The 27,983-nt window shown below is 39.8% G+C and overlaps 2 protein-coding genes across 3 annotated transcripts; both read right to left on the bottom strand.

Annotated features, from left to right (window-relative positions):
* Positions 1 to 35: 35 nt before the first annotated feature.
* Positions 36 to 4,038, bottom strand: LOC112562645 (proline-rich receptor-like protein kinase PERK10). Its single transcript, XM_025236023.1, has 4 exons — positions 3,894 to 4,038; positions 2,935 to 2,964; positions 1,884 to 2,621; positions 36 to 1,344 (listed from the first exon to the last, which is right to left on the bottom strand). The coding sequence occupies exons 1-3, from the start codon at positions 4,024 to 4,026 to the stop codon at positions 2,041 to 2,043; spliced, it is 744 nt and encodes a 247-aa protein (XP_025091808.1). The 5' UTR covers positions 4,027 to 4,038; the 3' UTR covers positions 36 to 1,344; positions 1,884 to 2,040.
* Positions 3,910 to 26,394, bottom strand: LOC112562644 (cubilin-like). Of its 2 annotated transcripts, XM_025236021.1 has the most exons (27): positions 25,938 to 26,394; positions 20,639 to 20,741; positions 19,997 to 20,118; positions 19,414 to 19,575; positions 18,773 to 18,814; positions 17,054 to 17,144; positions 16,287 to 16,414; positions 15,837 to 16,010; positions 15,542 to 15,616; positions 15,165 to 15,258; positions 14,497 to 14,621; positions 13,609 to 13,776; positions 13,212 to 13,274; positions 11,886 to 11,979; positions 11,005 to 11,129; positions 10,445 to 10,618; positions 10,020 to 10,109; positions 9,353 to 9,446; positions 8,930 to 9,054; positions 8,519 to 8,692; positions 7,898 to 7,985; positions 7,404 to 7,531; positions 6,681 to 6,857; positions 6,061 to 6,090; positions 5,747 to 5,840; positions 4,926 to 5,048; positions 3,910 to 4,043 (listed from the first exon to the last, which is right to left on the bottom strand). In XM_025236021.1, the coding sequence occupies exons 1-26, from the start codon at positions 26,191 to 26,193 to the stop codon at positions 4,937 to 4,939; spliced, it is 3,108 nt and encodes a 1,035-aa protein (XP_025091806.1). In that variant the 5' UTR covers positions 26,194 to 26,394; the 3' UTR covers positions 3,910 to 4,043; positions 4,926 to 4,936. The 2 variants fall into 2 exon arrangements, with proteins under 2 accessions (XP_025091806.1, XP_025091807.1); XM_025236022.1 differs by lacking the exons at positions 9,353 to 9,446; positions 10,020 to 10,109; positions 10,445 to 10,618; positions 11,005 to 11,129.
* Positions 26,395 to 27,983: the final 1,589 nt, after the last annotated feature.

Genomic DNA, 27,983 nt, shown 5'->3' with positions numbered 1-27,983 from the left:
TGTTAACTGAACAAGGGTAATTAATCAACATAGAATAAATTCAAAATCGTTTTATTTGCAACACTAAAATAACATTTTCATTTTGTTTGCCTAGAAACATTTCAGTGACATTTAAAAGCGTTCGTTCTATGTTTACTAAACGTTTTTGTAGAAATAGTTTTTAAATGCTATACTATCGTTCATAAGAAAATATTTCAAAACATTGTGGGTTAATTAATAATTAGCCACAAACATTATGAAACCTCGCTTAACTTAAAGTCTCAAGTGCCTCATCAGTTACAGCATCATGCGACAGTCGTCTTCCTCTACCACGCCATCGCCCCTCGTTTTCCAAGCTCCATCATCACAGTCTCCCGATACGACTATAACCTTACAGAAGGCGCATTGTCGTGAGTTTGAAGGTGATGCCTCCCATCGTTGTAGCCTGTGCATCCAGACACTGTGACGTAACAAAACGGAACAACATGGCACGTGTGGGCCACGTGACGTCTCCCACGTGACTTTTCCTACTGTCACGCTCACATAATTTGTGACACGTTTTCTTAGTCCATCAGAACACCGACTCTTCGACACCATATCAGGGCTCGTATTCTTGACCATCAACTGCTTACACATGGACAGTAAAATTGCCAACACTAGGGGAGGGAACGGACTAGTTTACAGCTGGAGGTCGACGACTTTTTCTAAAAAATAAATCAAAATAAAAAACCATCAATTTGTTGATTTAAAGAATTTCATTGCGGTTCCGGATATTAGTTGTCAAAGGACTCACTGAGATCAGACAGCTACTAAAGGCTAAGAGCTGCTCTCAGCAGACTGTCCACAGTCCAGAGACATGACATCCGGGGTGAGACATTAGTCCGTTAGGAAGTGTGTGTTATCAGAGACATGATATCCATGGTGAGACGTTAGTCCGTTAGGAAGTGTATGTGACCAGAGACGATACATTAGCAACGACGGGAATCTGTGAAAAATCTATCCATATATTAACCTGGTTATTTTTTTTCTTTTTCTGTAAGAGCTACACTTCAATGTTCCTGTACAGATACTATCCAAAACACACATCGTTCTCAGTTAGTAGTGGAGCTCCATCCTGTCTCCGCAAACCCACACATTGAACACGTTGAGAATTAAAATCTTCTTTGGTTACAACAGTTTGAGCGAGTAAATGTTTGGCTTTTAAATTTTTTTTATTGCAGGATCACCAAACTGTGACAGAAATTCAGCAAAACAGCGAAAAATCCAGTTTCATACATCGGAGTGTCCTCTGTAAACGGGCGAAGTGTGGTTACCGGCGGTGGATGGGTCGTTAATAAATGCGGGGTTATCCCTTCCGGTCTCAAGCTGTAGACATGAATAAATAAATAAAAATTAATAATAATAAACACAGCTGCATATTGGACACCTCATTTACTTGTCATCTGTATTATTATTTTTACTAATGCTTACTAATTTATACTCATGCTTATTACTAAAGCAGAGCTCACTGTGTTTCTCGTGCCTCTACCAGGACTTGCAGACTACAACGTGTAACCTCAGTGACCTTACATAAGAAATAAATTTCAAACTAAATTTAACTCTAGAGAATTTATTTCACTCTTATCCCAGTACAGTTGATTACAGTACAGTTTTTGAATAGAAAATATTAAGAAAAAAGCGATTGGTCTGCAGCAAGCGTTTCTTCAAAACATAAACTTAGTTCTTTGTTCATATCATTACTTTATCTACCAATACGTCTGTCGTGTGTTTCAAGGAACAAATGAAATCCATCCATCTGGCAGACCATCTTTATGTGTAGGGTAGGGCTTATATCAAAAGCATCCCCAAATCATTCTAGTGATTATTTTCGGCGAAACATGGCGCATTATGAGAGAAACACTTACATAGTAGACTAACGGGACAGCCGCGGGTACAGCCAACGTTCCACCCGTAGACCGCGCTGCTTGGATGTAGTCCTCCTGGTTGATGTTAGAGAGATTCGGGTACAAGGAACTGGCGTACTGTGAGGTAGGAGGGGCAAAGGTGGGCTCTGTGTCCTCCTCATCGTTGGCGGGAGGAGCAGTAGGGTTGAGGGGGATGTGGTTTGAAGCAGGTCTCTTCTTGCCGCGGGTCTTCGTAGTCTGCTTTTCTTTCTTTGTGCGCGAGGTAGAGGTAGGCGGGACAAAATGTTTGTGAGGCAGAGATGGTTGGAACAGAGGTAGGAGGGGCGGAAGTGGGAGGAACAGAGGTAGGAGGGGCAGAAGTGTATGGAGCAGAGGTAGGAGGGGCAGAAATGGGTGGAGCAGAGGTAGGAGGGTCAGAAATGGGTGGATCAGAAGAAGGAGGGTCAGAAGTGGATGGAGCAGAGGTAGGAGGGGCGAAAGTGGCCGGAGTGGAGGTAGGAGGATCCGAGGTAGACGGGCCAGAGGTCAGACCTGTGTCCTCGTCATCGCTGGTGGGAAGCGCGGTGGGGTTGATGGACTGTCTTGAATCACCTCCATTGTTGCCGCTGGTCTTCGAAGTCTGCTTTTGTTTCCTCGATAGTCGTTTGTAGCAGAAAATGAAGATGAGAGCGAGAGTGACGAAGAGTAAAGTGACCCCCAGAACACCACCAACCAGTCCAGTCAGCTTAAAGTCGCGATCTGAAACAGGGGCAAAAGTTAATAACAAAAGACCTTTTCACCCTTTGGGTACCTAGTGTAAGCAGTTACTTGGAACAGAAGAAAGTAGGAATATGCAACGAAAGAAAGCAGCTGTTCGCAACAGAAACAAGCAGATGTCGGCAACAGAGGAACGTAACTATCACGACAGTAGCAGTCGTCATCAATACAGTGAGGATCAGTTGTCTTGATTTTAGGGGACGATGTTCATTATTCTCTTATGTAGCCATGGTCTGGTACAAAATACAAATTTACGCCTTCCACCACCACCACACACATACATACACACACTTACCAGAATTCGAATTAGATGAATCTGTGAGACCTGCACAGAATATTTATTTATTATGATAAATGTTTAATATCTATGTGCTATATATATATATTTTCAAAAATATATCACTTAATCACTGCAGGTAATCCACTCCTTACCCAGCAAAACTGATCAAAATTGACATTGTTTGGTGCTTTATTGGGTCTAATATTCACGTTGCAATATTGGCCTCAGATTGTGAGTGAAAATTGGCCCAGTATTGGCCTTAGATTGGTTGAATATGGTCATATTAAAGAGCGCCGAAATATCGCCTATCTTGGCAGATGATTGGACATATATTGGCTTAATCTTGGTTATATCCTGGAGTTTCATTATCACTCATCTAACGCTCATGTTGTCCCAAACTTAGGTCAATCTTGGTCCAGTTATGCTTTTGGTGGTATTGGACATCCCATTACTTCTCCCAATAATTAGTTTTTGTAGTGCAAAATCTTTTGATTTCTCGTTTTATACAAAACAGATGCATTCAGCTACTTGAAGTGTCAGCTGCTTTGGTGGATTGCCAATTTACTTATGAGTTGTTTTTTGTACATAAAATCAAAGAAACAAGATAAGAAAACTTTTCCAAACAAATTTCACAATCAGCTATTACCTAAATCTTGCATTTAATGTCTTAATTAGAATACAAGAGTAATAGAAATGTTTATTTTAGTTTTTAAAAAAGGTGAGCTTTACAATCTCCAAAAAGCAAAAACAAAATAAAATAGAAACTCCATATCTGGGGTTGTTGTGCACCTGTCTCGTATCATGCATTGAAGAATTCCCATGCACATGCTACTCACCTCCACACAGGTCGATGATGAGCTAAATGATGATGTTCTAACAACTCAGGATGAACACATGATGAATTATTATTATTATTATGATTATTATTTATTATTATTATTGGGTATTATTGATATGTATTATGCTATACTTGCCTTCAGATTGTAACATCTGATGGTACAATAATGAAAAGCCAGAGTTTCTAGCCGCAGAGAAGCGGATGTACATCAGTTGCCCAGTGCTGGTCACTGGCTGCGTGATGCGGCTACATATCACCACCAGTTTCATGCTGGAATTTGTTGGACCTGAGACAATCAGATAAACAAAGAAACTAGGGATCAGTTCAGCAAAGTGCAGCCAAACTTTTGTATTCTCGAGCTGATTGATTCGTCAGATTGTTAAAACATTTGCAGATTGCACAGCTTCCTACCAGCCTGTCTCTCCGGACTTACAGACACACAAACAGTTTAGAATGAGTTACATGATTATATATAAAGTTACAGCAGGACAGAATGTGTGACATAATTACAATTGTACTGCAGTCAAAAATGTGTTACACAGTTATAACATAGACAGATACATAGACAAATCGCTGATTTTATCATAAGACTAGTTCATGATTCTATAGAGAATAGTAATCTCGTGATATATATGTAGTGAGAGAGATCTTCATAACAATTTCACAGGGTTGTATTTATATCATTTTTTAAAAAATTTTCCCATCATATCTCGTGTATGTCAGCTTATACAGAGGCTACCAGAAATGTAGCCTTACCTCGCAGGACATATTTTTCTATCCCATCCCATCCCGTCCCATGGCATTTTATGCCTCCCATCCCGTCCCATGGGATTCCCATGTATGGACAACACTGAAAAACCACTTTCGGCTTTGTTCTATAATTCCTGCTACTTCACATACAATAGATGATTCAGAGGAAAGATTTAAATCTTGATGAATGAAATAACAGTAAATTTATTTTGCAATATCAAGTATCGACTACCATGGGAATACAAGTGTGTGCTGTCCCGTCCCTCCCATCCATGGGAGTTTCCCATGGGATTCCCATGGTTCCCATTCCTATGGACAACACTGCGCATATCACTGTTTACATTATAAGGCTGGATTTACTTATCTCAACATACCAGTGTATATATAAAAATAAAACAATTGTATAAGGCGGTCTTACCATCAAATACATCAAGTCGTTGACAATCGCAAGTTCGTACAGTACTCCGAGCTCGCAGTAAAGGTTATAAGCTGGATGACGTAGCCGGGGTCAGAGGTGATCAGCCAGTCACAGTAAGAGTTGCTGTAGAATGAATGCAACAAATGCAGTCAATGGCCAGGCAGTCAGTGAAACATGTTTAGTTAGTGTTTTGTTTAGTACAAACGCAGGCCAGAATCTCTGATATTTGATGTTCATCTACTTTGATCTTGCTGTTTGTATAGTTGAAGCCTAAAGCAATCAAAACTGATATGAGGTTTATGTTAATTTATTTTCATGGAGGGTTGTGTGACTAAAAGTGACAAGAAAATGGTGGCTGTAGTGTTGTTGTCAATACACCAGTCATGTCCGACAAGACGATGTCTGTGGTCAGTTTTGAGACTTTATTTTGCACGTGCTGATGAAGTCCAACCCAGTGCAAAACATGTTTTTAATGCCAGTACTGAACACAATTGTAGTTCCCACAACCCGAATCAACAACCCCTTCCTCACTGTTCGGTGTAAATGTTCTCTGATTGCCAAGTGTGTCAATTAAGCTGTCATGGATATAATGAAAGCTAGTAACTTTGTATTGTCATTAACCACCTACATGACACAAATTGAATTTGAAGAAAAGCAAACAAAAAAAGAAAGAAAAGTAACAATTAGTTGTGCTCAGATAAAAACAAAGAGAAGCCCATTGGCAGGTGTTTGTTTGTCTTTTGCTGACGAACACATGAGGACTGTTACATGCATGTTTGCACTGTGCCTTGTAATAACATAATGAGGCAACCTGTACTCACATAGAAGAAGACTGGGGGAGAGAACTTGAAGAAAGAACCAGTCTGTCAGAGATGTCCTTAGCTTTTAGTCTCACAGGGTGGGTGCTGCATGCATCTGCACACAAAATAACAATGGTACCTGAAAATGTTCTTTATAACATCTGAAACATGCAGTTGTAGCCATGATGGACTATATACTGGCAGACAGGGAATAATAATAATAATAATAATAATAATAATAATAATAATAATAATAATAATAATAATAAATAATAATAATAATAATAATAATAATAATAATAATAATAAAAAAAGAAAATAAAGTAACTGCTTACTTGAAGTCGGTGGAGCTACTCCTGGAAACACTGAAATGAAGCAAAAAGCAAACATTCAAGGTGATGATGAGGATGACTAGGGGATCAGACGACTGACAATGGCAAAGAGGCATAAAGATTTACAATGAAAGATGTAACCTCTTAGACTGATTTTACGCTCGTCAATCTAAAAGTAAAAAAAAAAAAAAAAGAAAAAAAAAAGAAAAGAAAAAACCCAGAACAACTAAATAACAAATTAAAGTGATCTAGAAACTGAACTAATAAGTAAAGAAATACAAAATAGGAAATAAACTAATAAAAGAAAGATGAAAAGCTAAAAAGAAAGGTAAGAAAGAAAAACGGAAATTACGACAAAAGAAAGAATAAATGAAAGAAAAAATATAAAAAAGTGGAAAAAAACCCACAAATGAAACAAACAAAAAATGAACAAGCGAAAAAAAAAAAGAGAGAGAGAGAAAATGCCACAATAAATAAATGAAGAGCGAATAATCCGACAAAATAAAAGAAGGAAGAACGGCTTTACAAACAAGAGAAAGAAAGTACATTTTCTCAGATCTCGTGGTTTTATTTATTTATTTTTTGTGTGTGAATGAAACTGAAAGATGAAAGGCAAGACTTGCATGGTTGTGACTGGACCACCCTGGCTACACTCTCGTATTGGAGTGCGAATGTCTTAGGTTTCCATGTTCCTCTGCTGTTGAAGGTGAGGTAGAGAGAGTTGCCGGTACTGACAGAACCAAGGGGCATGACCTTAGTGCCACACAACCTGAGCAGCTGGGGAGATGACTCCGACATACCTGCAACAAGGCAGACAATCATGGAGCTGCTTGCTGCCATCTGTTACCTGCTCACCCTACCAACATGTTTCCCTGGGTCTCATGTTAACTTTTTCTTTAAAAGATGTATCAGAGTATAAAACCTACATTGTCGTGACCCATAAGGTTATTTATTTATATTTTGATATCTTTATTTCATAAAACAATAGGTTGGTCATAGGTTTCAACGGACTAATGAAATCCATCCATCAGGCTGACGATCTTCACTAGGTCTCATATTTAGGGTCGGACTGAAACCACGAGCATCCTGAACAATTTTTTTCAGGGTTATGTTCAGGTAAACACGGTGTACTAACATCTGAAACAAAACAACTGCACTGATGTCCTGTAACATCACAACCATGATGTCTTCCTGATGTTTGTAATAAGTAAGTACATTGTTGTCGTGGGCGTCCAGTTTTGTTTGTACCAACACAAAGCTGTGATGAGATCATCAGACGGTGTGATCATTGGCTTCTATTACAAATCATCATCTAAACAGATTACTTATTATTGTACAATGCTCACCATCGAAGATGTCGAGGTAGCCGCAGTCACAGTTGCCATTGCTGCAGTCCTGCATGTTGAAGTAGTCGAAGCTGAAGCGAACCACGTGACTCGCGTCATCGCTCCGTATGACCCAGCTGCAGGTCTGACTGCGACAGCAGAATTCACTCATGGTCACAATATAAATACAAACCTGAGATATATCGAGATAAGCATAAAATGAACTTAAAGAAATACGTTTTGCAATAAACATTTTAAAAATATTTCTGTCCTTTTAAAATTTGTTTGTAGTTCATAAAAAAAGCTTTATACCGCGTATGTTATGTATGATGATATATATTTGTAGATTTATCAAATATTATCAAACATATATATATAGAGCTAAATATAATCCCATCTCCTCTCCTGGGACCGTAGTTATGAAGCGAGGGCAACATGGGGAACCTAATGTATGACCATGAGAAATATGTTTATTTTTATTTGTAATGTGGGATGTAGCACATGGCTTCGTTTACCTGCTTCTCTGGTTTGCATAGCTTTCAAACCGGAGCAGCTTTTGTCTGCCATAGGAGGAGGTCAAAGAAGAAAATGTTGAGCTGCACACTGAAATAAACACACACACACACACACACACACACACACACACACACACACACACACACACACACACACACACACACACACACACACACACACACACACACATATACACACATGCGCGCACACACACATTTCCAAAGATTCAATAATTATGTTAATTACTTCCCACACACCAACGAAAACTGAAAAATATCAGATAACATGACTTGGACAGACAGAAGAGCAGCCACACAGAGTCTTCAAGCTGGAGAGCTGCCATCTTGTATCAGGCTGTCACTTGATTGTTGTGGCAGCAATCTCAATCTCTACCATACCATCTAGTACCCACATCCCTTTTACCCTCAAGCTTTTATATCTTTACGATTAAAAAAAATAAAAATACTGACTCAGTAGTACTGTAAGAATATCACGGATTAGTTGGTCTGTCGAGAAGCTAATGTAAATATTTACTCGTTTGTTAGCTAGTGAAGGGAAATGTTCTAATTTGTTAGAGGATCTAAATGTCCCCGTAAGGAAGAAACTGTTTGTTTACTCACAAGGTGAGGGCGAGGGGGTGGTAGTCACCACCTCGTACCGCAGTCTGAATCCCGTGAAGACGACGGACGTGTCGGTGCGGAGCCTGAGGTACAACTGAGGTCCTGAGCTGTAGAAGACTGTCTGAAGACTGGTGTCACACACTGTGCCCAGCTTTGTGGCCAAAGTCGATGATCCTATGAAAGTGGAAGGTCAATAAGACAGTTCCAGTGCATGTCATCAACAATTATTGTCAACCGTGTGAACTAGATTATGAGTACATCTCAGGCAAATTCGTTTCGGCTTCTAGACTTTAGAAAAATGACAAATAACAGAAACTTTCGTTTTCGCCATTGTTTGTTTAGTCATCATGGAACAGAAGAAATAGTGTTTGTTTGATGCAAGTATTTATTAATAAGGTATTATCAGCATACCATCGAATATTTCGAGATAGTCGCAGTTGCCGCACGCTGAGCACTGCTCGAAGTTGGCGGCCTCAACGGTCACTTTAATGTAAAAGATGTTGTCTGTGTATATTCGCCATTGACAGTCGGCATCGCTGAAAACAAAAAACTTGGTTGATGACTGTAACTAGAGACATAGCTAACAAGCGATGACCTCCTCGACACCCTGGACATGGGTCAAGGGTCAGCGCTTGTTCTTCGTGACCTGTCCATACACTCCATCACGACCTTCTGCCACCTTGTCGGCATCCAAGACATTTGTTCGTTCGTTTGTTTGTCCCGTGACTAGTACCGGTCGTTGATAGACAGATGGATAGACGAGGTAGACGAAAAACTAAATATTTTATTAATATGAAACATTGCATGGAGGTTGTATGTGGGAAAGTCACTTACTTGAAATAATTTTGTGGGTAGTTAGGAGACTGCAGGTATCGTACTTGTCCGTAATAAACATACAGAGGAACAGGTGAGGACGAGCAAACTGTGCCTGGAGAATACAAATCATGTTGACTGGTATTCACTACTCCATCATTACAATACTGATCCTAGATTATATAAAATAAAAAAAAATAAATAAAAAACTGCACCACACTAGGGTGTATATCTCTTGAATAGCAAATGTCGTTAGTATAAAATATCTGCTGAACATCAATGGAAGAAAACTGTGTAATGTGTACATTAAAAGCTGACTTTTCGTGACTTACTACAACTACATCTTATGTACTTCTATGTGTTTCTGCTAATTTATTTCAGTAAAATTATGAAGAAGACAAAATTATTGTTTTTGGAGCTGAACTGTAGACTTTGGGAATCCCACAGACAGATCTTTGTGTTTTGTTGTTTGGAAGACTACACGTGGACATAGTGTTTGTCTCTGTATGAGTCCCGGACACAAGGTATCTTCAGTGTCGAGATATAACAAAGGTTGCTGCTGTCTGAATGTAGAAATGATTGCTGAATAGGTTGTCATAAGTGGCTTAAATTATGTGTTAGCTATAAGATGTTTAGTTGACAGAAGTAGGTACAGATGTTGTATTTACATTCAAGGAAACAACATTACCGTTCGACGACGGCGTAGTTCCACCGAAAAGTTGTTGTGTTGTCTTGGAAAGAGAACTTGTTGAGATAGTACTTGTTGAAACAGTACCAGCTGTGAAAATATAAGTGAGGAATAAAATCGACAGACTAAGAATCAAAATAGTCAATAAATTCGCTGTCATATTAAACATTTGTAAACTGTTACTGTCTTATTGCTGTGATGTAAGTGCTAATAACCACAGATGTAGACCGGACTCAAGATGGAGACCTGTAGGGTACAACCTGGGATTACTTTTATCTAGCCTGACAGTCTTTTACTACCCTGACTGGTCTCATGATGTTTTATTATCAATAGTCATTGCTTATATTACAGCCGTCAATAGTGCAACTGTGACAGAAATGTTGCAAGGTATGGAACTCGTTCATCCTACAAAGTCTCCTACTCACCAGGTGTCATAGACCTCCTCTCATCCACAGCCTCGTATCGGAGTCTGAATCCCGTGGAGACGACGGACGAGTCGGTGCGGAGCCTGAGGTACAACTGAGGTCCTGAGCTGTAGAAGACTGTCTGAAGACTGGTGCCACACACTGTGCCCAGCTTGGTGGCCAAAGTCAATGACCCTGTGAAATTGGAGGTTTAAAAAAACATAGCGAACATTTTGTCATTACTTAACTTCTTTTTAGGGCTTGATGACAGTTACATATGAGAAAAAATTATTTCTGGATCGCTTGGAAAGTATTCCATTAAAATGAATAATTAAATACAATAAAAACAAAACGAAAGAACAACAACAACAAACCCAGTAGTGATACCAGTCGTTACTAAACTGAACTAGATTATGAGTACATCTCAGACATCATTTCGGCTTCTAGACTTTAATAAAAATGAAAATTAACACAAACTTTAGTTTTCGCCAACCTTTGCTTATTCATCTTATTCATCATGGAACAGTAGAAATTGTGTTTGTTTGATACAAGTATTCATTAATGAGGTATTATCAACATACCATCGAATATTTCGAGAGAGTCGCAGTTGCCGCACAATGAACACTGCTCGAGGTGGGCTTCCTCAACGGTCACTTTTACGACAAGGTAGTTGTCTGTGTAAATTCGCCATAGACAGTCGGCATTGCTGAAAACAGAAAACTTGGTTGATGACTATCTAGAGCTATAGCTAACAAGCCATGGGTATTTATAAACAGATTGAAGATGCAAGATGATGGTCATGAATTATCTAGAATCCAGAAGTATGTCCGTCTGCGTGGGTGAACTGTTGGGGACTGGATCTCCTCTGAAAAGCTTTCATCTAGTCACCGTGTATTAATGTCAACGAGTTCTCAGCAAGATATCTATCAAAATATGTGAACACGAGCCGCTGCCAAATGTTCTTTTTGCTGGGTGTCTCTACAAGCTTTTGTCAGCTGGTAGTCACATCATGAACACCTTCCTGCCCGCTGGTTCTGTTCCTTGCTGCTTCTGGACGGCCCTGCTGAAGACGTCCTCCCTGATGGAAATGAAATAGAAAAGTACCATCCTGCTCCTATCCTGACTTCCATGTCCAAGCTGATAGACTAGCTCAGTGAACACCTCACACGCCACCGTCTGTACTTCAGTCTCTATCACAGTACACAGATGATGACTTCTGACCTCCCCAACAACCTGGACATGGGTCAAGGGTCAGCGCTTGTTCTTCGTGACCTGTCCATACACTCCATCACGACCTTCTGCCACCTTGTCGGCATCCAAGACATTTGTTCATTCGTTTATTTGTCCCTCGGCTCGTACCGGTCGTTGGGGGAAGCACATGGATAGACGAGGTAGATGAGAAACTAAATGTTTTACTAATATGAAGCATTGCATGGAGGTTGTATGTGGGAAAGTCACTTACTTGAAATAATTTTGTGGGTAGTTAGGAGACTGCAGGTATCGTACTTGTCCGATATCAACATACAGGGGAACAGGTGAGGACGAGCAAACTGTGCCTGGAGAATACAAATCATGTTGACTGGTCTTCACTATTCCCTCGTTACAATACTGATCCTAGATGATATTAAATTTTAAAAAACTGCACCACACTAGGCTATATTTTTCTTGAACAGAAAATGTCGTTAGGATAAAATATCTTCTGAGCATCAATGGAAGAAAACTGTGTCTAAAGTGAAACAGCAGGCTGTCAGACCAATGCTATCGCCCTGAGATGTGTATTTATTTATACACGAAACAGAAGGATGGCTTGTTGGCTGGTGATGATGAAAGGACAAGAACTTTAAAGTTTTTTTTTTCTCGGAAGATGTGAATAGTATACATCCTATGTCAGAATACTTTTATCTAAGGGAATCATCCTTGTTGGACATAAGAGTAACACTTTTAGCCGTTAAACAAAAATTGAGGGATTTAAACCTTTACAGGAGGATTGGGAAATACTTTATTCAGATGTTTAAGATACTTCATGGACCCTGGGATATTGTGTGTTTATCTCCTCGCCATAGACTAATGTTATTAGAACTTAAAAAGGAAAGTTTTTATTGGACGTTTTATTGACTACTACACGAAAATGTTATTTTTGACAGTTGCTGATCGAAACTGACTTCCGTCTTACATTAAATATGAACCTAACGAGCTCCAGTACTCTAGAGGCAACAAAAATTATAATTCTATTTTACAGTTTTAATGGATAATAAAGTATATCATTGAAACATAGACTCAGGCTGTATTAAAGTGACTTTAAGATGCTAAGTAGACCGCGAGGACTCGGCAATGATAGCTAATTGCAATTACTATTACTATGAAAAATTCCCATAATTTCAAGGACGATTACCTGTGTAAGGTGTATATTAAAAGCTGATTTTTCTTGACTTACTACAACTACATCTTATGTACTTCTATGTGTTTCTGCTAATTTATTTCAGTAAAATTATGAAGACAAAATTATTGTTTTGGGAGCTGAACCGTAAACTTTGGGAATCCCACAGACAGATCTTTGTTGTTTTGTTGTTTGGAAGACTACACGTGGACATAGTGTTTGTCTCTGTATGAGTCCCGGACACAAGGTATCTTCAGTCTCGAGATATAACAAAGGTTGCTAGTGTCTGAATGTAGAAATGATTACTGAATAGGTTGTCATAAGTGGTTTAAATTATGTGTTAGCTATAAGATGTTTAGTTGACAGAAGTAGGTACAGATGTTATATTTACAAACAAGAAAACAACATTACCGTTAGAGGACGGCATAGTTCCACTGGAAGATTGTTGTTGTGTTGTCGTGGAAAGAGTAGTAACTGTGAAAATAAAAGTGCAGAATAAAATCGACAGACTAAGAACCCAAATATTCAATAAATTCCGCTGTCATGGTAAACATTTGTAAACTGTTACTGTCTTATTGCTATGATGTAAGTGCTAATAACCACAGATGTAGACCGGACTCAAGATGGGGACCTGTAGGGTACAACCTGGGATTAGTTACCTAGCCTGACAGTCTTTTACTAACCCAAGTGGTCTCATGATGTTTTATTATCAACTGTCGTTGCTTAAATTACAGCCTTCAACAGTGCAACTGTGACAGAAATGTTGCAGGGTATGAAACTCCTTCATCCTACAAAGTCTCCTACTCACCAGGTGTCGGAGACCTCCTCACATCCACAGCCTCGTATCGCAGACTGAATCCTCTGGAGAAGAGTTTTGTGCGCATCACGAGGTACAGGTAAGGTCCAGTACTGTAGAACACTGTCTGAAAGTATGTGTTACACACTCTGCCCAAACTTCTGTTCGAGACCGACCGTCCTGTGACAATGTGAGGTCAACCAGACAGTAAATGACCCTTGTCAGTACATGTCAACAAATACTGTAAACAATGTGTGAACCTTAGTACATAAACATACCAGTGTGGCTATAACATCTGTCAGAAAATGCAACCGTCATGTCTGATAACAATTAAGACAAGTTCTCAACCTATTGAACACTTATTTAAAATCATTCATTACGAGAAATATGAATGAACGGTAAGCGAAGAAAATTGTTGAAGTATGATTCCTCCCGATACAACAACAACAACAACAACAACAACAACAACAACAACACAAAATTTATATAGTGCATACTCACAAGCTTAAGAACAAGGATGAGACATGGACACCATACAAGGGACAGAAGAAAAACAAACGAACACATGAACGACGGAAGAATAAACAACAGTACCGATGACGAATAAAAGACAAATATAAAAGAATATAATGAAACAAGGACTGAGATTGTCATCTTCCTCCCAAAATGCAACAATTTCAGAAAAAATGTTTTTTTTTAAAAATTGTCATTAATTAATTATAATTGTCAAATTAATTAAAAAAATTAATTCTGGATCGCTGCCAGACTTTCCAAATAACTTTCACGATGACAAATAACAGAAAATGTCGCTTTGGCAAGCATCTGTTTGATCGTTCTCAACAGCAAAATAACAATGCTTATTTAACACAAACATTAATTAATAAGTTCTGATTAACATACCGTCAAATATCAGGAGAAAGTCGCAGTCGCCGCATGGTGAACATAAATCAAGGTTGAGACCCTGAACTGTCACTTTTATGACAGAGTTGCTGTCCGTAGAAATTTGCCAGTTACATTCAGACTCGCTGAAAAATAAAAACGAGGCTTGATAATTGTGAAACAACCGATGACAATAAAGAGATAGGCATTGATAAATATATTAGATATTTATGAATGGATTAGAGTTGCAGGCTGATAGTTATAACTTCGTGGAAACAACAAGGACGTGGACGGAAGTGAAAACATGTTGACAAGATCCTGTCCAAGAACAAGTCGTTCCAGCGATGCTACACAAGGGGGGAGACTACCAACGGATGGAATAGCAATTTTAAGGTCATACATAAATATAAAATACTGAACAAATAAATAGTAAAAGATTGTTAAATCAAAGAAAAGCTCGGAGAAAGATAAACTGCAAAACCCAGCCAGACACCAAAGGACTGGAGAGGACGGTCGCCATGATGGTCAATACAATGTGTCGATGAACGAGAGTTGTGTTAAAGATAACTGCGACGATGGAGGCAAACAAGGAAGAGATGAAAGTCCTTTCTAGAATTTATATAGTTCTCAAACATGACACTTTTTGTCTAGTCTATCGAAAAGCAACAAATATATGGGAAGCCACTTACTTCAAAGAACTATAGGGGTAATCAGGAGACTGCAGGTATCCTACTTCTCCACTGGAAACACTCAGGGACACAGGTGTGGACGAGCATTCTGAGTCTGGAGGATAAATGAAATGTTGACAGGATAATAAAAGTAATTTTGATGGAATAATAAAAGCAGTGTTAGCTGTGTGCCACACATAAAGCTGAATTTCTTTTTAACAGAAAATAATCCATGATAAAATATTTGCTGTCCTAACCGTGAAGCACGCTAATCGTCGAGAGATAGAAGAGGTCTGCAGGTGCTAATCTAGACACAAAGACAGAAGTGTATCTATATATATATTGAGATGACAGGAGATGGTACAAATGTTCCATACAAGGGAGACAAGCCGCGTTACCGTTTGATGGCGAAGTTACACTGATCGCTGACGGTCGTGTTGTCGTGGGAAGGGTACTTGTAGACCGGGTACTAGCTGTGGAAAAACACAAAGAATAATACAATCTACAGACTATGGAAGTGAGAATTTGTTTCATCGTTACTTCTCGTAGTCATCTCGTAATCATTCTCGTTTCATCTGGTAATCACAGCAGTAGTGGAACCGTCTAGCACTTGGTGGAGGGGTGTGGTCAAATAAAAAAATATATACAAAAAAGCAGGCGCCATCATACTCCAAGAATCAAAAGACCATTTACATGTTGTGGATGTCGATGTAGGTCTTGCCACAGAGGTGTACCTCAGCTGGAAGCCCCGGCCACTGAAGGCAGAGTCGGAGGTAAACATCACCAGAAGATATAGTCCTCTGCTGACGACAGGCTCCTCCAGGTAGGAGCAGAACCTCCTGACCTCCTCTCGCCGTGTAGAGAACACTGTTTAGAGAATAAAGAAACCCTTTCGATCACAAAATAACATCTTTGGTGTCAGCAATATATATATATAGCCTACTCTCAATATATATATAGCCTACTCTCAATATATATATATAGCCTACTCTCAATATATATATAGCCTACTCTCAATATATATATAGCCTACTCTCAATATATATATAGCCTACTCTCAATATATATAGCCTACTCTCAATATATATATAGCCTACTCTCACTCTTCCTGCTGCATTTTCACCGACAGACCACTTCACTGACCATCGTAGATGGTGATGCTGTCGAGGCTGCAGTTGGGCGAGAACTCCAGGTCGATCCTCACGATGTCCAGGCGCACGGCGCGGAGGGAAGAGTTGTCGGCCATGATAGACCACGTGCACGTGGCGTCGCTGCGGATGTCAGAAAGTATAGAATGAAACAACAGCATTCTAGAGGCAACAACATCAATACAAAACTCTAGAGCACCACCCATTTCCCCCCAACTCCCCGAAAACTCCTTCCAAACAGTCTGCAATGTGTCTAGAGAACTACAGCAGCAGTACCATAAGTATTAAACAATCAAAAAGAGGACGACCAGCATATAAATGTCAGCAAGAGTAGAAAAATCTGTTAAGAATTTTAGTATTTCGTTATTTAGTATCTTAGGATTCTGGTATTGTAGTACTTCGACATTCTTCAAAGCCAGTTTTTAGAATTCTAACTTGTATTCCTCCATTGTGGTAGTCTGATTGTTAATTTTATATTTTAGTCTTATTTTTTCTGGTATTACATACATTATATTTCAGAACAGCGCGTGCAGTTAAGGCCTTTATTAACGGGCAAAGTGCTGAAGTCGAATCTTGGAAGAGTCTGAAACTCGCGTTGTCCTGGCAACCAGTCTGGTCTCTGACCAAAGTTCTGATGTCCCAATCCTTCTCCTCACACCGTTAGTTTCCTTTGACCTTTACACCCAGCTTTGCTATACTTGGTTAAACTAGACATTTTCCTGTTCGAGAAAGATCTTCAGATACCATCTTCACTCTACTTACTTCGGGTAGGCATTCGGAAAACCCGGGGATGTGATGTACCCGTAGACACCCGCTTCCGCCGTCAGATTGTTAGCTCCACACTGGACCGCTTCTGTCAAATCAGGATGGCAAATAAAAATGTTTTGATTTGAACTTTTTCTAAATATGCCTTGATTATTTAATGCAATAAATGTAGAAATAATTTCCGATGGGAGTAGATGGAAAACAGGTAAAAATACACACATACATTAAACATCAAAATGAAATAAGTTATATCCAATGACTAGGTAAAGTTGAGTCCTGTGGTTAAATTATTGTGACAATCCGTATAATTTATAGACATAAAAATATAAAACAGGCATGTGAAAATTATTTTGTTTTGTTTCTGAAAACTGATTCAGTCAAAAGAACTCTTGCAGTCGAAATACCATTATATTGTAGCTGGTAAAATGTATTAGTGTAAGGTGACCAGAGGTTTCGGGGACGAAAGCGGGACACGTGCCGATGATGGTGTCGTCACCGTCAAAAAACGCCGAAAAAAGTGATTTTTAAAGACAACTGGGACATTTGATGGACTTGCCAGAAAGCCAGAAAGCGGGACATTGGACGTCCCGCCCGATTAGCAGGCGGGACACGAGGTCAAAAGCGGGACGTCTGGTCACCTTATATTAGTGTCTTACATAACAAGTTAACAGTTTGTAATTGCAACTTTTCTTTATTATTTTGGTATATTCTGGTTAAATCGCGGCCTGTAAAAAGTTTGCAATTACTGCTGCGCACTATTTTGTAACAATTACAAAATTATCTTTGTATATACCTACAATAAATATTCTAAATGACGAAATGAAATGTTAAACTCAACCCGACCAAGCATTGTAAAATCCCTGACTGGCAAGATTTATATAACCTGGGTGTAACCTACAAACATTTGGCTAACATAGTCACATCTAGTCATGAGGACCATTAGTACTTTAGAGGGCATTAACGAAAGGCTCAAGAATATAGAAGTCATCAAGGGGACTGATGACAGTTTAAAGACATTGTATAGAAGGTCATAAACAATTATGTTTCCCAGTTGTGGAGTAACTTCGGGTATTTCCACACTACAAGTCCATTGTATCCTCCTATTGTGCATACTAATGAACTTAGGGGAACATGTGCACATTTGACAAACTGTGGCCAACAGGATGTAATTAGGGTACATGTGCACGGTTCACAAGCTGTGGCCAACAGGATTGCAAGCCGTGAGAAAGTTTCAGGTGTGCTGCACCCCTTGCATAAACCTCGTCAGGTCTTGTCACTTGAAGACTAAAATTTATTCATTGTGTTTGTACAGCATAACATTAGGAGCTCTGCAGGTATCGGCCTCCTGTTTAAGAGCCGAGCCTCGCTATGGGCGCACCCGTCCAGCCAGGGATGGTCGAGTGGGCAGAGGTCGGATGAGGGATTGTCTGCTTTTTCTACCTGGAAGAAACTTAACTAGGATTATTAAAGTGTAAAAAGGACAGGGGTTGAGAAAGTTGCACAAGACCATTATCTAGCAAAAGCTTTAAAGACAATGTCTTCTGAGTGGTCAGTGAAAAGCATGTCTACGCTAATCACGTGATCGTCGTTTTGTGACAGAATAAATACCTTGATGTTTGTAGTGGCTACGAAAGATTTTATCTTTATGTGTTCTTATGTTTTATAGTTTATTTTAAAAGATTGGCAGTAAAGTGCAAAAAATATATATTTATGTACCTCTAGTAGGCAGAACAGTTGTAGTTGATGTAGTTGTTGTCACTGCACACACAAAGAAAATAAAATATAACTATTGAACACACGTACACTTCTGGTTATTTCATGATTTTGTGTACTCAGCATGAACACGATATTTGATTTTTGTTCTTGTTTTAAGCATTGAGCATAAATTAAAAGCTACACCTGGTTTATTTCATTATAAGACAACAATTCCCAAGATCTGAAAAAGAATTCGCTAGTTGCATGCCGCATTGAACACTGTTAACTTGTCCATTCCTGTTGGACCCATGCCGGACAAACAAAACCCTTCAAACTATGTTTCTCTAAAGCTAAACACTGGAATATTTTTTTTACAAAAGGAGCGACTTAGATTCACAAGAGTATACTTGTAGATATTCTCCTACACTGAAGACTGTTCTTCGCCACGCTGGCCAATCGTCCTATGAAAAGAGAACTTCTGTGGACTAATCAGAAAACGCTTTGGGACAAGTTACAGACCATGGGACTGCGCCAAAAAATTGCCCAAAAAGCCTTCAGAAGCCATTAAAGAGGATAACAATATCCACCTGACAATTAAATCTTGATAACTGTACGTGGTCTCTACGCTAAGGATCGTTCGAGAATTCCAAAAACAACCTCACCGATGTACTTAAAGGACTCGTAGATGACAAGAAAGCCTCCTTCTGACTCTGTCTGGGAGATACCTGAAGTGAAAGTGACCAGGAGGTACCTGCTGCTGCTGTTGATTGGTTGAAAGCTTTCATTACATGAGGAGTACAGGAGAGGAGACAGGACGCTGTCACCTGCAAGACATGGTCCAATGAGCCACTCAACCAAGCTGGACAACTCTCTCGGTTGTGTGTATATAGATATTGTTAACCATATCTCAAGCAGCCATCACTTAAGCAACCTCTAAACTCGTTAAAATAATTATTTAAATAAAAATTATAAATAATAATTATCTAGCTCCATTAAGTTTAAACTTAATTATCATGATGTGATGCCTGCTCAATATACTTTCTTCCTCTACTGTAGCAGTTTTAAGGAGTGTTTTTAAAAAAATACCTAGGGCTTTAAAAATTTGTAAAATGAGTGAAGTTCATTAAAAAGTTTACTGACTGCCATTTAACATACTCTTAATTTCGTTTACTTAGCATTCGAACGAAAGCTGAAAAGAAGACAAGTGAATGGCCAAAGGTCAGACGCACGGTCTCATCCACTCACCATCATAGACCCTGAAGATGTCCACACACGAACTGTTAGAAGTTCTCAACTGGAACTGTGTCGACCTCAGGCGGAGTCTGTAGCCCTCGTTGGTCTCAAGGAGCCAGCGACAATAAACATCACTGTCGATTACAAGAAAGACGAAAGGATAAAAAAAATTCTCAGTCATTTATGTAGAAAATTTATTCCCTTTTGTCCTACTACTAAAAAAACTGTTAACCTAAAATGTAACCTGCTAGAACCGGATATACACAACTGTCAGCCATAACCAGTTCTGTGATTCCAGATCATTAAAGATGTTTAATCGTGATTTCTTACTTATGTCGAGTGATAAAGATAACAGTTGACATAACAATGTGGCTAAATATGCGTCTCTCCTTCAAATAAAGTGAGGGGAGGACATGTACACGTCATGGCTGACGTCACTGACACAACTGCTCCTTTAAGCCGCTGATGACGTCAGGCATTGCTCATGACACAACACGAATAGCTCATGACGTCACAGACACAACACGGATAGCTCGTGACGTCACAGACACACCACGGATAGCTCATGACGTCACAGACACCACAGATAACTTCACATAACACACATAACTTCGCTTGTTCGTGGAGACAAGACAGGTAACTCCGTGAACACACCTCGGGTACGGGTCCGGGTAGTCCGGCGAGAAGAAGACGTTCCTTGCTCCAGGCGCTAAGTATGAAGAATTTGTTGTGTCGTTGCCGCACTGGCCGTTGATGTCTGGAACACAAGGAACACATGGACATGTACACAGATATGTTTACAGACTGGTGCACTCCATGGTATTGTTATATGTATCCTCCTACAAATACGGGACTGAAAATAAAAATAATGAAAATAAAATAATGTCCAGAACTAATTCATGATAAAGTTCAAGAAACAGCGGAACCTTATTTACGCTAAATATCACAAACACTCAGACCAAGATCCTAGAACGTAGTCTTTGCTAAACTTAATGTGATACCTAACTCAGAATAAAAGTTAAAGCAGTAATAAAGCAACGACCAATCACTGCCTAGCTAGTGCATGATGGACAGGTGGTTACTGACTTTCTAGGCTTCAATCTCGGTACAACCAACCGCAATAGCATGAGACACGAACTTGTATGACTGGACTGCTGGCAGACGACTTTTTCCAGTTAACTACTAAAACGAGGCATGAGACTACAAACTTTCTGTTTATTCACATTTCAGATTAACTGCTAAAACGAGGCTGGTGTGTACAAAGCTTCCGGTTTAGTCACATTCATTGTTACGGCTCGCCGAGACTAACAGCGGAGAACTTCGCCAGAGGCTAAGCGTTGGACTCGGCAGACAGACAGCAGTCCACCTATACACGTCCATGCGTGAGACAATTACATTCACCCCAACCTCTGGAAGCCATTCCTGACCAAAAGTCAACCTTACAATTTCTACAGAGCGGTCAAGTCGTAAAGCTGTCACCTGTCCAACAACCTTCCTTCTTAGATGTGCGGAAATGCGAATCCTGTTCCCAAACCGTAGCCAGCATTACACCCTAATTCGCAGAATTCAATCCCCCGTGACCCACTTTTGCCAGGCTACCTGAGGTTCGTGACCTGACCTGACCTGACCCGACCGTGTTTACGATTCCGGCCAGCTTGTTTACATCGCCATCGCCGGTCTCCTTCCCTGAGAGAGCTGTTAACGGTCGTCCCCCTCCTGCTCGCTGTTCAGCTCATAATTTATCCTGCGCGTGTCCGTTTGATTGCGCGTCTGTTCGATTTATCTTCAGTGTTCATTCATGGCTAATTAAAAATTTCACTACACCAAAACAGCCTTCACGAAATTATCAGTTGCACACACATTTAAATAACAGCAAGAATTAGTAATAACAAAAATAATCCAAATATATTACATCCAAACACTTTTACCATAAGCAAAGTTTTATCACTTGTAAAACAGTTTTACCTAGCTGGTAATAGTTATGGGAACTGGTAATAAATATGATGATGCAAAAAAAAAAAAAAAAAAAAAAACCCTCCTGAACTCCTGATTTTGTCAGCAACATGTCACCGTGCTCTCCCTGGACCATTCACTTCAGCTGCGGAACAGACTAGTGTGAGTAAATTGTCGCCTTCAAAACGAGTGTTCACAGTGAAAGTAAACAAAGGTCAACAAAAATGCCGACTACTGCTTCGACTACAACGGTATTACAAAATCCCAAAGATTTGCTTGCTTCAAGATTTTAAGAAATATCTTCCTGCTGCAACATTTACCATTGCTGCTACACAAGTAAGTTTGTCTGAAAGGAAGAACAAAGGTAATCAATCAACTTACAAAGAGAAATCTCTGGAACTTGCCCTCCTGCATACAAGCCCAATGGCACACAGAACTGCTTAACCTACAATCATGAACAACTCTAAGAACAGCCAATCAAAAAGTTTCTGCTGTGCGGCCAGGAGTTGATATCGCTGTTGTCGCTTTTTATGAAATGACAATTAAAGAAGAACTATCTTAGGACATGGAAGAGGAAAATGTTGAGAGGACGGAGGACTTTGGCTATACAAAACCTGCTTCAACTGAAGGACGATGTTTGCAAAACAAATTCGGTTAAATTCTTGCAAACTAGAAGACTAAACCAAGACTGCGTAGAAAACCTATTTTCTGTAATACGAGAGAAAAAGAGGGAGACATGGTCCTTTCTGTGTCAGGTGGAGGGTCTCATCCTGTGAAGTGAAGGAAGCAACTTCATCGAAGACGGAGATCACTTTCTTTTGATGCCGAGCAACAATAGATGAACTATCAATTCCTGGTGATACCATTTTAACTGACATTGCTGGTTACATTGCTAAAAGGATTCAGAGAAAAAAAGTATGAGAACATGCACACCTGACTGTGGGTGTGTGTGTGTGGGGCCAGTATACAATCTTCAAAACAAAGGCGCGAGCAGGAAGGATGTTTACTTGCCGAGGAGGTGGCCGTTGCCTTCAAGCTCTCATATAACAGTGGTCGCTCTTGTTGATCCTCTTTGAATGTTAGCTCTATATGAGGCCATGCAGTATGACTCATTTTTCAAAAGGCTGGCTGTGTATCAATGCCCCAAACATTCTATATTCTCGCTGTCTGCGCTCAGCAAGAGCAAATATGAAAATATATTTTAAGTGACAAGATATACATATTACTATATGCTTGTATTAAAAAAAACTTGGAGAGTAGATAGAAGACGTGTTTAACATTCATAATATTCCACAATCTCAAAATGGCTAAAAATCGCTTTTGAGCAGACAGCAGAGACTAGCACTGACAAAAGTTGTCATTATTATTGGCAACGACAAAGACGAGGTCTACATAAACGGTAAACCTCTTCCATTTGTCATATACATTAGAACTGTCTGTTGGTATGTTGGTAATGTTTTGTAATGTAATATAATTCTTTTAAGTGCCTGCTATTAGACCGACGTCTGTTCGGAAAGTGTACGTTGGAAATGGGGCTTCAACCGATAGAAATGGAATTGTGATGGTCGTAAAGGGTTTCACTCATGATGTTCTCCAGGAAGATGTGGAACAGCAGAGGTGATAGTGGTCACCCTTGACCGATGACTGAGATGTCCTGAGTAGTGAGCAGGCATTTTTGCTATCACCCTGTGCCATTGATTGTTCTATATCCAGCGTAGTCCTGATGGCACAATTCACTTCTTTGTATTTGGAAGCTGCTTACGGCTTTTACTTTCTCTTTTCTGATTGGTCACAGAGATCTCGGATGTCATTCGTGACAAGCTTTTTCTTCTTCTTTTGACGCCCTAGTACATCCTGGACTGTTGATGGTAAACATCTCTGGTGTCTATATCACAATCTACCAACTTGAGTGCAGGCAAATTTATCACAATTGTCACTTTGAAAATGTCCTCAACATTTAGATCTTGCCGATCAAAGCAAATTCAGGGGATGCTTGGTGGTGCTTCATCCTCAGCTGCAGCTTCATCATCGTTAAGACAAGGTCATGGTCGCTACTAAGCACATGGATAAGTCCTCGTGTTGGCCTTGTTGATGCTGGAGTTGATTTCTAGGCAGAGGGTGGAGTCGATTTAGTCATTGACCACGCCCTTTTGGTGAGTACCAAGCCGCCGTCCTCAATTTCTTGTGGGTATATTTTTACCCATTGCCAGTAAGCGTTCGTTTTCACAATTAAAAAAAAATGCGTTTGGTTCCAGCAGCATTTTTTTCGCTTTTCGCATGTCTGTCGGATGAGTGTTCGTTGTTGATCCTTGACTCGACAGATCCGGCATGATGCTCTTTTTGAGGCGAATATCCATGGCCCTATCTTTGTGCTCATACACTTGGTTAGCTCATCTTCCTCTCTAAGTAGCGATCACACAATGGAAACACATTCCCAGTCTACTTAGACATGGCGAAAGGCAAACTAACCCGATACCGGCAAACCGCTTTGAAAGAAACTCGGCGCTGAAGCAAATATTCAAACGATGACTTCGTCCGACTAGAAAGTGCAAACAGTAGCCCCCATCCCCCCTGAATGCAGCTCTAACCCATTCATTGCACGATAAGACCCTTGTCAGAATATTCAACTGGTGTACCAGTATCCGGGTACAAAGAGTAAGCAAACATCCATCAGGTGAGCAGCGATATCCTGGAATACTGAGTCCGCACCTTGAGTCCTCACTTCTGCCATGAGCTACGTGTGCAGGAGCAGACAACCACATGTCTTGTGATACATTCATACAACATGCTACCGATTGTTATCATCATCATCATCATCATCGTCATCGTCATCGTCATCGTCATCACCATCATCATTATTATTATAATATAACGCCTTTCTGCAGCTCGCGAGCTCACCGTTGTAGGTCGGCATCCTCATGAACACACAAACATGCAAACGCAAGGCATGAAAGGAAACCAATGATATGGTCAGAACAAAAAGTGAAACAATAAAGTAAATTTTAAAATATTTACAAAGACTACAAGCAAGAGGACAACTATTCGTGATATAAATAGGTCACTGATCATTTGAGCAAAACTGTATCCTTATTATAATGAATAATTATTAAAAACGATGATTATACTTATTTTTCCCGATCGCATATATTTTTTTTTTGCAAGATATCATATTTTGTTATTATTTGGTTGTTGGATATTCTCTCTCTTGTTTCTTCTCTCTTGCTTTTTTTAAATGCATGGCACATGTTTTCCAGACAACAATTATTTTGTTCAAATATCTAAACATACCCTCATATCGATTTTCCTCATTTACAACTCCAATATTTGATCTCACTACTATAAGATATTATTTGAAGACATGTGTTACATGAATTATATATGGGAACATTTTAAACATTCATTTGGCAATCTAATAACATCATCAAGCAGGACAACCGAGGGGGTCACTTTTCGGCCATTTTCTATCAGTGGTGTAAATTTTGTGCATTGTCTGCTCGTGGACACTTCTGAACTCACTTTTACAAATCTTAAGATTTTTTAAAATTTAATATACGAGTTTTGTAGCGATTAAGACATTCCTTTAAATTTCAATTTGATTTTCTTTCAACACAATGTAGGACCCTTTATTTACAGTTTCAAAAGCTTATTTTTTTACACGTAGATAATTCTTTAGAGATTCTGTCACAAGTTCATGAGGGTTTCTATTTCAAAACCAAAATGAATATATAACAGAAACTTGAACACTCACTATATATTTCTGTATCGCTATGTTTGTGTCTTACTATTTGAAAGACACAATATGTAGAAGATATACAACTAGATATATGATGAAGATGGTTAAAGAGACCCAGGTACAGAAAAGAAAAGAAATATGACCATCAATAATCACTTTTACCCTTCTACTGGGTTTTTTTCCCAATAGCCATGTCCACTTTCTCTTTCAAAGCTTGGATTTTTCTCCCCCAAAGCAAGAATAAGCCTCAACCAAGAGGCTACTTACTTGTAACGGTGGCAGACAAGATGAAGGCAAGTAACCAACATGTCATCGGAGGCATCCTGACCGTTCTGAGGACGAGCACTAGCTGTGTGTCTACATGCAGCTCCGTCCACCCCGCGAATTGACTGGCTGGGAAGCCAGAGGTGACTGTCCTATCGCCGAGCTGTAGCTCGGGACCCGGATGTTCATACATGCAGGTGCAGTGTGTTGCAATCATGTTTAGTCCAAACCGAAAATGGGTCAGATCACGGATGTACATGTTCGTGATAAGACTGAAGGCCTAGAAGGATAAACGGGATGATTTCCTCACAACCGTAAACAAACTTCTTTTGCGATGTTCTAAGAAGCCCAGCTTCATCCCTGGAAAATCCCTTATTTGGCATCGTCATCACTGCGATGGATCTTCAAATCATCGGCAGTCATATGCTTGAACAGTTTAATGAGGTTTCTCTCCACTTTGTGAACGTATGGTTACCGGTGGTTTCTTCTATTGTCTTTAATCTACAGTGGCCTGAAAATTGATTGATGTATTCTACCTTCGTCACAAAAAACCAACAAAAACCAAAACAAAACAAAAAACAAAAAAAAAAAACCCCAACCAACCAAACAAACAAACAAACAAAAACACAAAAAAAAACAAAACCAAAAAAAAAAAAAACAAACAAACAAAAAAACTAACAAAAAAAAAAAAGACTTATCAACATTTTTTTCTGTGAACAGGATGTCACTCGAAAGAACAACGACGGTAATCTTTATTGCAGGATTTATGTTTGAACACCGCAGTAAACGTGGCTGTGGTATGAGTAACAGGCTATAAAAGCTCACTGATGATTGACATAAAAAGGTCACCTCCGCGAAGTCTCAACTTCAGAACTAAGATAACGAGTCCTTGAGTTACCCAGGACAAGGACCTACCCGAGCTCAATGAGTTCTGCCCTACAATGATAACATGAAATCCTCAGATCGGATGAACTCAAACGGAAGTTCACACATCAATGACTGTCAGCCACAAAAACATATTTTGGTTGTGTGGTCGTGACGTCATGACGGGTCAATTAGAGCTTTCCGTGCCCTTTGATTGGCTGAGATCCGTGCCTTTGAACATGGTTGGCGTGTATATATAAGCAGTTCGCTAACTGATCTTTGACCCAACACGACCTAGAAAGAGAAATGATTAACAGACTGGAACGCTCCACTTTGCTTGTTCTCTAATCACACTTCTATAGAGGCTTGAAAAGAATAATTAATATCTGTCTGTATCTTCATTTCATTTGTGCCTGTGTATGTATAACGTCTGTGTGTGTGTGAGAGAGAGAGTTGTGTATCTGTGTATATAATGTATATTTGTTTCTGTCTCGAGACTAAAAACAGGTTCCAGACAATATGTTTTTCATCGTCTGTCACTGGCTTTACTGTATCGGCCATAGACCATACAGGCATAAACTGATGAAGTCAGAGTTGCGACACCTCAGCGACATCACTTCTGGCCCTATACGCGGTCCGTAGCCAAACGGTTAGCGCTTGTCGCCAATCCAGTGAGGATTGGCTGTTCTGGGTTCACATCTCGTCTCAGGCATGTTGTTTTTTCTCATGTAGAACCTGTTTACATAGCCACAGTGGCTGGCTCGGAGCAAAGCAAAATGCCCCGCCGCCCAGTTTCTGACCCACGACCTGAAGCTTCACTTTCGCCTCACGCCGACACCTCTTTGTAGTCCGCAATCCTTGAACCCAGAGACCTGTGTTGTGTCCTTCCGGTCCATCTTTAAAAAAAAAACCAAAAAACAACTTACCTGTGTTCACACACAGCGTCATCGCGTGCTGGCTTTCGGCGGCCCTCAGAGCGCATGCGCAGTTGATGCTTCACGCGCGGACACACGTCACCGGCACTTGGCTGTTGGGCCACGAATCTATCTACGTCCATCGTTGGGCTGCTCTGTGGTCGGCCACCCAGGCTATAGTTAGAAACACGACCTACAAAGAAAGCCTGCCCCACCTTTGTTTTGACGAGTGTGTATCGCTAACACGCTCACAGTCACGCTCACGCTTGCA

Source organism: Pomacea canaliculata, linkage group LG4 (genome assembly GCF_003073045.1).
Source record: "Pomacea canaliculata isolate SZHN2017 linkage group LG4, ASM307304v1, whole genome shotgun sequence".
Taxonomy (NCBI): Eukaryota; Metazoa; Mollusca; class Gastropoda; order Architaenioglossa; family Ampullariidae; genus Pomacea; species Pomacea canaliculata.
The sequence above is the reverse complement of the archived record's forward strand: the minus strand, read 5'-3'. Positions and strand labels throughout refer to the sequence as shown.